Below are 12,280 nucleotides of genomic sequence, written 5' to 3'. Positions count from 1 at the left end.
TCTGTGTTTGGTCACAGTCACATTTCAGGTGTTTGATAGTACATGCAGCTGTTGATTAGATAGCACAAATGCCGAACTTTTCCAGGAAGTTCTGTCAGATAGAACTAGTTGGAAGCTCACTACTCAAAGTATAGTTCACGACAGGCAGTTCAGGGGACACTTATTAGAAATTCAGAATCTTTATGTATTGAGAGCCCCAAATAGTACCAAACAGCACACTAAAGTTTGAGAAGAGCTGCTTTAATATTGATACATACAGTCCTTCTGGGAAAGCTGAGATTTCCAGAAGAACCAAGATGGTTTCCTTTCTCTGTCTGTCACTAACTAGTAAGACATAATACTACCACCAAAATTTTGAAAATCAGGAATTTCTCACTTGTTAGCATTTTACTATTTGGATTTATTTTGACAGTTTAAGAAGAGTACAAAGGAAGTCATGTTGTCTTTGCTATTATTACAGTAATGACAATCATTACTTGTAAGCCATGTACCCATTGAAAAGTACCTGATAGCAGATTACTAACCCATTACCACATACCATCGTTCACTCAGTGTAAATGGAGAAAATCATTCCTTGCTTCTAGTATCCACCAGAGCCTTCAGATATGTCCAGCCCAGTTAAGGCCAGGCTGCCTTTCCTGAAAGTCCAGTAGAGACAGAACAGAAAGAGACAGAAAGTAACATACATAACAGGTTGCCTCTCCTTACTTTTGGAGCTTTCCAGCTATCTAAACCAGATTTCCTTCCCTAAGGATCTGTAGTTCTCAGGCTGTCTTTGTCAAGAATTTAAGAACCTCAGACTGAGACTCTTGTGAAAATCTTGCTTTGCTTATGCTATCTTGATAATAGATGTGATGAAAAACACCTTATAAAAACCAAGAACTCTAATAAATCACCTGGACCAGTTTATTCATCATTTGTAGTCAGTTATGAAATGGTTAGTAGGGAAATTTGTGATGAGCTTGACAAGACTGCTATAATGCTAGGATAGAGAGAAACCAATTTTTAAAAATTTTTTTAAGTTGGACACAATACTTTTATTTATTTATTTATTTATTTATTTATTTATTTTGATGTGGTGCTGAAGATCAAACCCAGTGCCTTGCACATGCTAGGCTAGTGCTCTGCTGCTGAGCCACAACCCCAGCCCAGAAAACAATTTTTTAAATGAAACTTCATAGACATGCCTTATTTTGTATGAATGCATAGTGATGTTCCAAAGGGAAGCATTTCAGTTTAGAGGGCAGACTGAAGAAGCTGTTGTCTTTCGTTTGTTTTGTTTTGGCCCATGCCACAGAATGCAAGAGACCTTTGTATCCATGTAATCCAGATTTGTTAAATGTGCTGCCTTAGCCCCTGCAGCAGAGGGACTGTCCTTGGACATCTTGAGCTGGCCAATAACGAATCCTCAGATGAAGAAATAACAATAATAATTTCCACTTAGGACAAAGAACAAGAACTGGAGCAGTTGACCAAAGAGCTGCGGCAAGTCAATCTCCAGCAGTTTATCCAACAGACGGGGACAAAAGTTACCGTTTTGCCAGCCGAGCCCATTGAAATAGAGGCCTCACAGGCAGATATAGAAAGAGGTAAGGGATTGATAAATATTTTTTTTTCCTTTTTTCTCACTGGTTATCTTTGAATAAACTGTTTGCAGTTAGTTAAAGTGTCAGCCTACCATTCATAGCTAATTTTTAAGTGGGTCACTTTTTCAGAAATATTAACATGCTTCCCATTTTTATAGAGAAAAACAATAATTTGGTTTTGTTTACTTAGGTAATCATGTAATTACCAAATCTCCTATCACTTAGTTTTAAAAATTCAACTGCTTCTTTATGAAACTTTTACCTGAGTATATATGAGCCATAGTGTATTAATTTGAATTTCAGCATCTCTCAGTTTCCCTAATGTCCCTTCTTCCCTTTCTCTCTTTCTGAAAGTCTGTATTACTAACATGTGCTGATATTTAAAAGACCATTCCAATCTATGCACATATAATCTGAACAACCAAAAGGTGAGAAGAATGCTTACCTTAAAAAAAAAAAAAAATTCACTCTTCCTACCCTGCAAACCTGGCCTGTCAGCTAGAGTCCCATGTGAGATCGTCTTACTTTTCTCCCACCTCATAGTCCACAAGGGTTTGCAGTGGTTGCTATATGCAGTTCTCTCTTCTCAGGTTTTTTTAGGGCAGGAAATATTCTAATTTATCACGTTGCTAAGTGCTGCTAAGTAATGAGTACATCAAGTGACTTTCTTTATTTCTCATTTAGAGGCACCATTCCAGTCTGGGTCCCTGAAGCGACCTGGTTCATCTCGGCAGCTTCCCAGTAATCTTCGTATTCTACAGAATCCTATCTCGTCTGGTTTTAATCCTGAAGGCATATATGTATAACATTATCTGTCTTTAGGGGAGAGATCAATAAAAGTACCAAGGACAGTCAAATTTCTACTTTGATTTGTGCCAATGATGAACAGAGGACATGTTTCACAAATCACCGTATTTTTTTCTCTCCTAAATTGCATACCACTTGGAGCCATACCCTGTGCACTGATGCTAAAGAACAAAGAAACTGTTTTCACACATCAACAGTATTGACATTTTTGTCCAGCAGCTGTAATACAAAGCCTTCATTTTTATTTGTAGCATTTGAGAGCATTGGTAAAGTATTATACTATGTGTATACATAAATAAACCGTGAATTAAGAGTAAAGAGAAATATGTGACTGGTTTAGATTAATTTATTCCTTGTAATTGATTAATGTGTGAATGTTAATGTTTTAATATTTTTATTAATACTTATCCTGTGATTTAATTATGTTACATATTGTGTGATTATGACTGTGTGCATGTTTTCAGACTCCATCCATGCATTACGGATTTATAACTACACACGTGTCATGGGGTGCTCCACCATCCAGACTAACTCCAGAAGAACCCACTTGCATTAATTTCATGAGCCTGTTTTAGCCATTGCTTAATTAGGTGAAGTAATTGAGATTTCTTTTTAATATGGAATTTAATCTTTCCTTCACAGTATTTCCAAATATATAAGTGACCACATAACAGAAATGTTTTTCATGAGGTAAATTATACATGTTAAAGTTTGCAGTCTTTCATATCATATTGAGCAAAAACCTAATTGTTGTATATCTATTCAAACAGGCATGGGGGTTCCTGATACATTATGTGATTTGTTTCTGCCCTGCCTTATCATTTACTCTCAAGGATCCTCAGAATTAATATAATATATGTTATAGATGCCTGAGGATCGGGTTAGTATACTTTGTGAATTTTGCTTCAAATTATATATTTTAAAATAACCCATTTCTCATGTATGGTCTGTTGGTATACACGCCTACTGGTGAGTTATTGCTTCCACATAATTTACTCTGTATATTATGAACAACTGTGCTTTTTCTTCAGTCACTTAGGGAGAGAGTAGATTGGAGTTAGCTCCTTTTTACCAAGGAAATAAAGTTAAATTTAGAGTATATTTTTCATTTTTAAGTTTGACTTTTATAGGATATAAATCTCCATTTGTATGTATATTGTTTTATTTATAAAGCCAAAAATGAGTCCACAACTCCACCATGAGTAGTGGCTTAACTGAGATTATCAAGTAATATTTAGACAGATGCTGTCAGACACTTCTTAGCCACTTTTACTTAACCTCTGATCAAATTTGGTACAATATAATTAATATTTTAATCTGAAATTTAAAGTAGTTTTTAGTTCTGAAGGAAGTATATTCTCTGTATTACTTACATGCAACAAAATAAAAGTGGATTAATATAGTATTGCCATGGTAACAATAAAGAGATATATCTTATGCATGAAGGCAACTTTGGATGTTTCAACACATTAGACTTATTTTGGTTTAATGAATGCTGAGAATGCTGCTTTATTTAGGTTTCCTATGAAAAATTTTAAGAATGACTATGAAAATATATATAGACGCTTCTAGAGAACTGAAAGTAACATAGTGTTGCCTTTTCTAGTCCAGCTAAGTAGTAGACCTCAACTGAACATATTATTCTTTGGGTTCTTGGAGTTATCAAATTGGTCTTGCCATTATACTGTTTTGCAAATAACTTAAGGAAAAATGATTCTTAACTAAGTAACCATAACCTGTACACATTTGCTCTCAGTTTATAATATATATTTCATATCTACATATATTTAAAAATCAGAATTAAATGTCTAAATAATTTGTAGCTTTTTTGACAATAATGATTTAGGTATGCCCAATATATGCCTTACTTTTAAAGATTCCTATCCTCTACTGAGTCATTTTGTTGTTCAGAGAAATTGAGACCTTATTCACAAAGAAAAACATTTTATAAATTGTATTCTATTTAAATCAAAATGTTAAACTGTAGGTGGATTACACTTTGCAATTAGAAATTACAAAGATGCCTTGGTATACCACAAAGAATACAAAGTCGGTATCTAATTTAGTAATTGTAAATTATTAACAGAATTGCCTAATAACTTTAAAGAAAGATAGATAGCCTCCAACCAACTTGTAGTAGTCCTGGGTTCTCCAGCATAGTATCCCCAGTTAACCTCTGACTTCTTCAGAATTTTCAAGCTGCCAAATAATGGACCTAGTTACACATGAAAATACTGTTTCCTAGATGGGAAGAGTATGTAAATATGAATTAATGAACACATTTGAGCAGCGGTACTTTTTAATCAGTCATACTACTAGAAGCACATAACTGAAGAATATTTTTAAATCTTTTTTTTAAAACAGAGGAAAACTCATTTCTGTAGAAACATCTTTAAATATTTTAGTCTATTTGTGATCATTTTTACCTATTGTGAATACAAATGAATTAGATTAAGTGCCACATCTTTGGATACTTTTGGAGGGGGGAGAAGTTAATGGTATAAAGAAATACCAAACATAAAATTTTGCATCTAAGGGATAATTCGGGTTCTAAATAATAAATTAGAATACAAATTTATGTGTTTTTTGAATCATACTGTAAAGTGTTTTACTGTGATTTTCTACAACTATTAAAGATATTAAAATGGTTTTTTTCTTACCAAGAAATCATTTGAAATAGCATTAGTCTATTTGACCTTTAGAATATCATTATTCTCAGAGAATGGTACATAGTGGGTCACCTCAGTTTTTTTCATTTTCTTTATAATTTGATTTGTTTATATTTGGTTTTTGTCTTAATGCACAGGGAATTTTTTATGAGACTTCAATTGGTTTTAGTAGAAATTGCCCACTTAATTCCCAGTCACCAATGAGTAAATTGTCAGTTCCTATATTTGCAATTAGTAGAAAACTAGACTGATCAAGTTAAGAAAAAACTGAATAATACAATAAAAAAAATAGAATATGTGGTGTGAAATGTGAAGTATGGCCATGTATAAGAACAGATAAGCACTTGCTTCCACAGTAAAAATAAAATGTATCCCTGTACTAAAAGACAGCTTTCTTTGTGAATAAGAACAAAACAGCCTTTCGAGAAAAAGAATTCTTCATTGAAAGACACTTATGTGAACACTTTTCCAAGTTAGAACTGTATTGGATTGAGGAAATAATGTGGAAAAAGCAAAAACTCGATTTTAGGCATGCAAAGGCTGTGAGCAGTTGGGCAGTTGTACATTGCCTTTGAAAAATTGGGCCTTAATTTATATGTATATAATTGCACTGTGTTTGAATCTCTCTTCTACATCAAGTTGTCTTTATTAGTCTGTATTGTATTAAAATTTAGCTCATTAGTATTACTTTTGTATTATGTCAGTTTTTTAAGTTGCATGTTTCTACTGTTTGCTACAGTATTTTTAAGTTTGGGTGAAGGCCACCAGCTGTATCAAACAACACAACAATCACTATTTATTCAGTATTGCTGCTTTGTGGTTGCCGACCAAGCTTTCGATGCCTGGACAGTGACTGCTAGAAAGCTGCAGGAGCTCTTTCCAATGCATTTTATATATTTTTAGAAATCAAATAAATGCAGATAACTATTTAGTATACTAATTATATTAAACCAGCAGAATATAAAGGCAATAAAATATATACTTATATATGGGGGGAGGGGAAAGATTAAAAATATGGGTTCACAACCAGACACGGTGATGGCCCTAAATGTATTTCTCAATGTCTTTCTTCACTGACCCTAGAAGGATTTGAGTTGCTGCAGCTTTAAACAGAAAATTACCACGTTCACTAGTTGTGGACTATAAATATGCTTTTAGTAATGCTTTGCTTATGTTCAGATAAAAAGTCTATAATATGTATTATATGTAACTATTTTCTTTTGACCTCATTTCAAAATGTATATTTTCTGATTATTATCATGAGCTGTAAAGCAAAGGATCAATAAGTGATATTCCCCCAAATAATAAATTTTCAGGATTCATTGGGGCAGAACTATTGTTGGTTTGTTTCTTATGTGTTTAACATTTTTAAATGTAATTTTATTTCCTTTAAATGATGGCAGAATTGTTCTGTCCACATCAATGACACCAGTTATGTTTTTCCACATATGATGTTGTTATAACTGAAGAATCCTGTTGCTCAAAAGGTAGCTGCTGGGCTGGGGCTGGGGCTCAGTGGTAGAGCACTTGCCTAGCATGTGTGAGGCCCTGGGTTCGATCCTCAGCACCACATAAAAATAAATACAAAAAAAAAAAACTGTGTCCATCTACAATGAAAAACATTTTTTTAAAAAAAGGTAGCTGCTTCATCAAGTAACGCTTAATTAAGAAACTACCATGCCTCCCTTTTATTTCTAGAGTGAAAGGAAAAGTTATTTCTTAATCTCTGTACTCCCCGGATCTTCTGAAAGCCCAAGTGAGAGGAAGGGAGCTAACGCCTCAGTGCCCATGGTGCCAGGGCAACATGAGGCACTCGTCACACGTGAACACTCACAGCCATCCGGGGAACTTCTCTCAAATTGCAATCCAGTAAGTGGCTGACACAGCACTTGAATTTAGAACTTTCAGACCCAGAGTACCTCCCTGCATCCCATGGTAAAGCTGCATAAGCTCTACAATGCCAGTGTCTGCATTTTAACCACCCTACAGTGAAAACGTATAAATTTTATAGGAATATTTTTATAAGTAGAAGTTACATCTTGACCAAGAGACTATACAAAGTAATAGTGTACTCGAAAAGCAAAGTTAAAATGAAGAGCTTTAACTCAATTATTCTATATCCAAGCTTGGAGGACTAGTAATCCATCCTATACCTTCTTTAAAGCCATGGTTTTATGTTCAAGGCAGAACAAGAAACAGGATATGTTCACCTGACTCTTTTCCTGCTGCTGGCTCTGCAGATTTGTGCAGTATCTTAGGGGAAGTTGCTGGAATCTTTGGTGAGATCCTGTTGTTGGCTAGACACCAGACAGAAATGAGCAGGCTTGCTCTCTGCCTCAAGGAGACCACAGTCATTTAATGAGTCAGGTGACAACCTCAGTGCAACCTGTTAAGCATGATTAAAGGGGCCCAGACAGACTGTCATGGAAACACTAGAAGGATCACCCCCTAACCTGTGGTATCAGAAGACCCTGGAGAAAGCGATAGGATCAAGGGTGGGTTTTCTGGTCAGGCTGGAAGATGGAAAGTTGAAGAGCCTGTAGAGCTGTGGCATGATAGTGAAGGGCAGGGAGGGCTAAAGGAGAAGGGAGGTTGGCATCAGATCATGAAGGGCCTTGACTGTCATGGTAAGGAGTTTGGGTTTTATCCTGAGAGCCCCAAGGAAGTTTTAAGCATGGAAATGAAATGATCAGATTAGCATATAATAAAGAAGCTTCTGGATGACTGTGGAGACATGAATAAGAAGAGTCATGAAAGGAGCCAGAAAGACAAAAGGGCTATAGGAGTCAAACCAGAGATAATGGTAACCCGAACTAAGAAAGAAGATAGCTATTGGAGTTTAGTCATTGAACAAATTTTTGTTGAACACCTACTTTGTACCAGGATATGAAGAGAATCAGGCAGGTTATCCTAAGTAGACAATAGAAAAAGGACTTGGTATTTAAAAATGGGATTCAGAACAAAAGAATTTTTTAAATCCCAGGTATTTAAAAGCTATTCACCGTCCTAAGTAGATGGTGGAAATGGTTCTGTGGGTCTACGAATAATGAGTACTCACAGATATCCTGTCTTGGGTGCTGGCAGGCAAGAGACAGGCACAAGAGAGATGGAGAAGAGAACAAAAACATGGAGAACAGAATGTGTATTCTGAAGTGTGTCTTCATTTGGGCTTGCCCCCTGCAGAGAGCCCCTGCTGTGTTCCTTGTGAGAATGGCAGGGTGTGGAGGAATGCCCTTCTTCTTATAATATTCCATCACCCAAGTTTTCATTCAATATATTGGGATATTGCTTTCCCAGCATTAAACTTGACTGTGTGTTCTATATCTACTGCTTCCATCCATCTGCCATGTGGATGTGTCCAAGGTGATAGAAGGATCTGACACAGACCAGAATGAAGGGACATAAAGAAGGTGAACAATACAAACTCATCTATGCAAAGTCAATGTTTACAAACTTCCTGCAACTGATGGAAGTGTGAAAATCAAATAAAATTGGAATACTTACTAACAAAATATTTTAAGCATAAAGAAAATCCTAGATACTAAGCAAAGAACACAGTGAGCAACAAACACCACAAAGAGAGGATGGGTAGTGCAAGGAGGGGTGCAGAATGTCCCTCAGGAGCAATGCAGCCACGGGGAAGGTTTCCTGTGACAACTGTGGCAATCATTGTATGCAGTCATGAGCCACTTATACATCATGTCACCAATGCTAACCTCCACCTGCACCCTTAAGGACCACACCATCCAGGCTTACCTCCATAAAATGAAAAAAGGTCTCCCTTTTATTGAGCTAAAATAGATTTCCTTGTCGGGGCTGAATCATAATGGGGTCGGGGAGCATGGGAGGAATAGACAAACTCTAGAGAGGGCAAAGGGGTGGGAGGGGAAGAGACGGGGCATGAGGGTAAAAAAGATGGTGGAATGAGATGGACATCGTTACCCTAAGCACACGTATGAAGACACGAATGGTGTGACTATACTTTGTATACAACCAGAGATATGAAAAATTGTGCCCTATATGTGTAATATGAATTGTAATGCATTCTACTGTCATAAATAACATTAGAATCAGATGTTAAAGAAAAAAATTCATTTGTCATGTAAACTTTCATTAAGACCATGCAGAAGAAACAATTTCTCACTAATGCATTAGAATTTCAGATATTTGAAGACATCTCTATGTCCCTGGTTTTTCCTCTTTCCTTGGATAAATATTCTAAACTCTTTCAAACAGTTCCCTCTCTTCTAACATACTTTAGACTACTCTTGAACATTACAACCAGGACTGATGACAAACTCCATCTGTGACTGGACTGAGTCAGCATGGAGGATATATTTGATTCACTGTTACAGGATGTTGTAACTCCTAAAACCTAAATTGGATGGGTTGGTCAGTTGGGTTAGATGGTGTTTGGGGAGCCTCAACTTAGAATCACTGAACTGGCAGTTGACTAAAATCCTGTCTTCTACCCATTTTCTGCTCAGGAAAAGCTTCCCTAATTGAATGAGTGTAGTTGAATTTCAGGATGCATGTGCAAAATTTTACTTTATGAAAATACTTATCTCTAAAGTAGTAAGTTCAGAAGGAAGAGATATGAACTTTAATGTTAGGTCAAAATGAGGTTAATTTTTGTTGAGGGCAGAGCTCTACAGAAAGACACACACGGAGGTTAGTAGCTAGAAAAAACAGGGAAGGGTCCCCTCAAGTGGGCGAGGCTCTTGAAGAGCAGAAAGGTTCCCACTCTCCAGCACTTAAGAAATTCACACCAGAGATTCAACTGTGAACAAAACCCCAAATGCCTGCCCACATGGAACTTGTAATCTAGTGAGGAAGACAGATGCTGTCCATGGAAAACACGCACACAAAACCAGTGAGAAAAGAGCTAAAGAGGAAAAAATAAAGCATTAAAGAGAAATCGGAAGAGTCACAGTTGGGGGAAGGACTGCAGTTTTCCAGAGGAGGCGTGAGAAGGCCTTTCTTGAAAGATGACACTGGTGTAAAGATTTACTCACAGGCCATGCTGCAATGAGGGGAGGTCTGTGGCCATGGGCCCCACATCAAGCTCAGGTGTCCAGGAAGCCTGCACAGACAACTCTGTTTCTAAGCAACTGACTCAGAACGTATAGGCCCTTCCTGGCCAGGAGCTGTAACCTCCTTGGACCAGTTACTTAGTCTTCTCAAATCTCAAAGAGTCTGGAAAGAAGTTATTTTAATGATATCAAACAAATGTTGCAAATCTGAATTACCCTCAAGCCTTCCCAAATTAAAAGTAAATTCACAGGTAAAATGTCCTTCTGCGACTAGAATCAAACTTGGTCTATTCTACTTTCCAAAATAGTGGCTAAGGTATGAAACTTTAGATCTAAACAGGCTTTATTTTACTATCTAGCCCCTCCAAAATTAATGGCTTTATAACCTGTAAATATATACTTTTAAATTCAAACTGATAAATAAAAGCAAGCCACTGTCAGGTACTCTTTTGTGACGTTAAATGAATATTTCCAGGTGGCCCTCAGGAAAGAAAAACAAAGGTTTCTAACCCAAAAGGACACAGATCCAAACCACATAAAATTGAGGTAAAGTTCTTAGCTCTTTGTTGTCATAGCCTCCTGTGTTATCTAGAGATCATCAGGCACTCTTATAAGCAGGAACAGCAAGACTGGCTATCACTCTGAAAGCTCAGGCAACAGAGGGAACAATACACAAGTGGGAAAAGCTACCAGCAGAGGCAACATCATCAGAATGAAAAGGCAGACTGCGGATTCGGAGAAAACCCTCACAAATCACACATCTGAAAACAGAGTGATGCTGGACTATGTAAGTGACTCACAGACTTACTACCAAAAAACAAATATTCCAATTAACAAGTAGGCAAAGAAACTGTGTAGACACTTCTCCAAAGAAGACACTAAGATGGCCAACAGGTGTATGAGGATATATTCAACATCAGTAATCAACAAACAAGTTAAATCCTCAGTGATTCCACCTCACACCTGCCATACCTGCTGTTCTTGATAAGAGATGTGTTGGTTATAAAGTGGAGAAAAGGCAACCCCTGCACACTGTTGATGGGAGTGTAAATTGGTACAGCTGGTATGAAAAATGGTAGAGAAGTGCCTCAAAATACTTTTTTTTTTTTATAAAACAACCATATGACCCAGCAATTCCTGAACTGGGTTTATATTCCCCCAAAATGAAATCAGCCCTTCAAAGAGATATCTACCCTCCCATACTCACTGCAGCATTTTGCAGTATTATTTACAATAGCCAAGACAAAGACTCAATCCAAGAGCCCATTAGTGCATGAATGGATAAAGAACTTATGTAACTATAATATGTACATCATAGATATTGATGAAATATAATTCAACCTTTAAGAAAGGAAATAAAGTCACTTGCAAAAACATGAATTGCTGAGAGCCACGGCTGAGTCTGTATGGCCCCTGGCATTTTGCCAACAGTATTGATTGACAGGCGAGGCATTACTATCCGCCTCTGCCGCAACTTTTGAGTTCTCGCACTATTTTGGAGTTCTCGTGGGGATTTCCAGGGATTCCCCGAGAGTTCCCATTGGTTGGGGAAGTGCAGGAGGAGGGATTTCCGGGAGAGATATTTCCGGCTGGGGGTTCCTGGACAAGCCTCGTGGCGCGTTCGGGAGGATTCCCCTGGAGCTGTGTGAAGTGTTTTCCTGCAGTTTAAAAATAAAGTTTGTTCCTGCTTCAGTGGCTCGTGATTTGTGCCCAGCCAGACTGCGGCATTTGGTGGCCCGTGCGGGGAACGTCTGAAGCTTCGGGGTAAGTGAAATTGCTTGCCCCTAAGGGAAGGCGAGAGAATGGGTGACCATTTTAAAAAACAATGTGTTCTTGTTTTGATTTGTTTTGTGTTTGTTTCAAGCTGCCTATCCCTAGAATTTTCTCAGGCAGATTGGGAAAAATGGTTGGCTCAAGGTTTGAAGTTGTTCGCCCCTGAGGAAGAGATAGAAATAGACCACAAATGCACATATCAAGAAAATAGGAAAATTGATACAACAATTTTTTGTTCCGTTTTTGTTTCATTCTGTTTCGGTTTTGTTTTGTGTTATCTTATTGGGTTGCGTTATCTTTATAACAGATTAGAAATTAGTAAAAAACAAACTGAAAGAGTGTTAAGTAAATTGTTAGAGGTTCAGACCATGGAGAAAGACATTTTAGATCAAGCAAAAGAGAAGGTCTCTCA

General features: G+C 37.1%; 1 protein-coding gene across 1 annotated transcript in view; it reads left to right on the top strand.

The window, feature by feature from the left end:
• Rassf8 (Ras association domain family member 8) overlaps nucleotides 1-6,395 on the top strand; it is a 143,413-nt gene extending 137,018 nt beyond the window's left edge. Inside the window, exons 5-6 of the mRNA XM_027934067.2 lie at nucleotides 1,445-1,589; nucleotides 2,271-6,395. Coding sequence (XP_027789868.1) covers nucleotides 1,445-1,589; nucleotides 2,271-2,392 — 267 coding nt within the window. The 3' untranslated portion in view covers nucleotides 2,393-6,395. The remainder of the gene's footprint in view (nucleotides 1-1,444; nucleotides 1,590-2,270) is intronic.
• Nucleotides 6,396-12,280: the final 5,885 nt, after the last annotated feature.

This window comes from Marmota flaviventris, chromosome 3, assembly GCF_047511675.1.
Source record: "Marmota flaviventris isolate mMarFla1 chromosome 3, mMarFla1.hap1, whole genome shotgun sequence".
In the NCBI taxonomy this organism is placed as follows: domain Eukaryota; kingdom Metazoa; phylum Chordata; class Mammalia; order Rodentia; family Sciuridae; genus Marmota; species Marmota flaviventris.
Note: the sequence above shows the minus strand (reverse complement) of the source record. Positions and strands in the feature narration are given on the sequence as shown.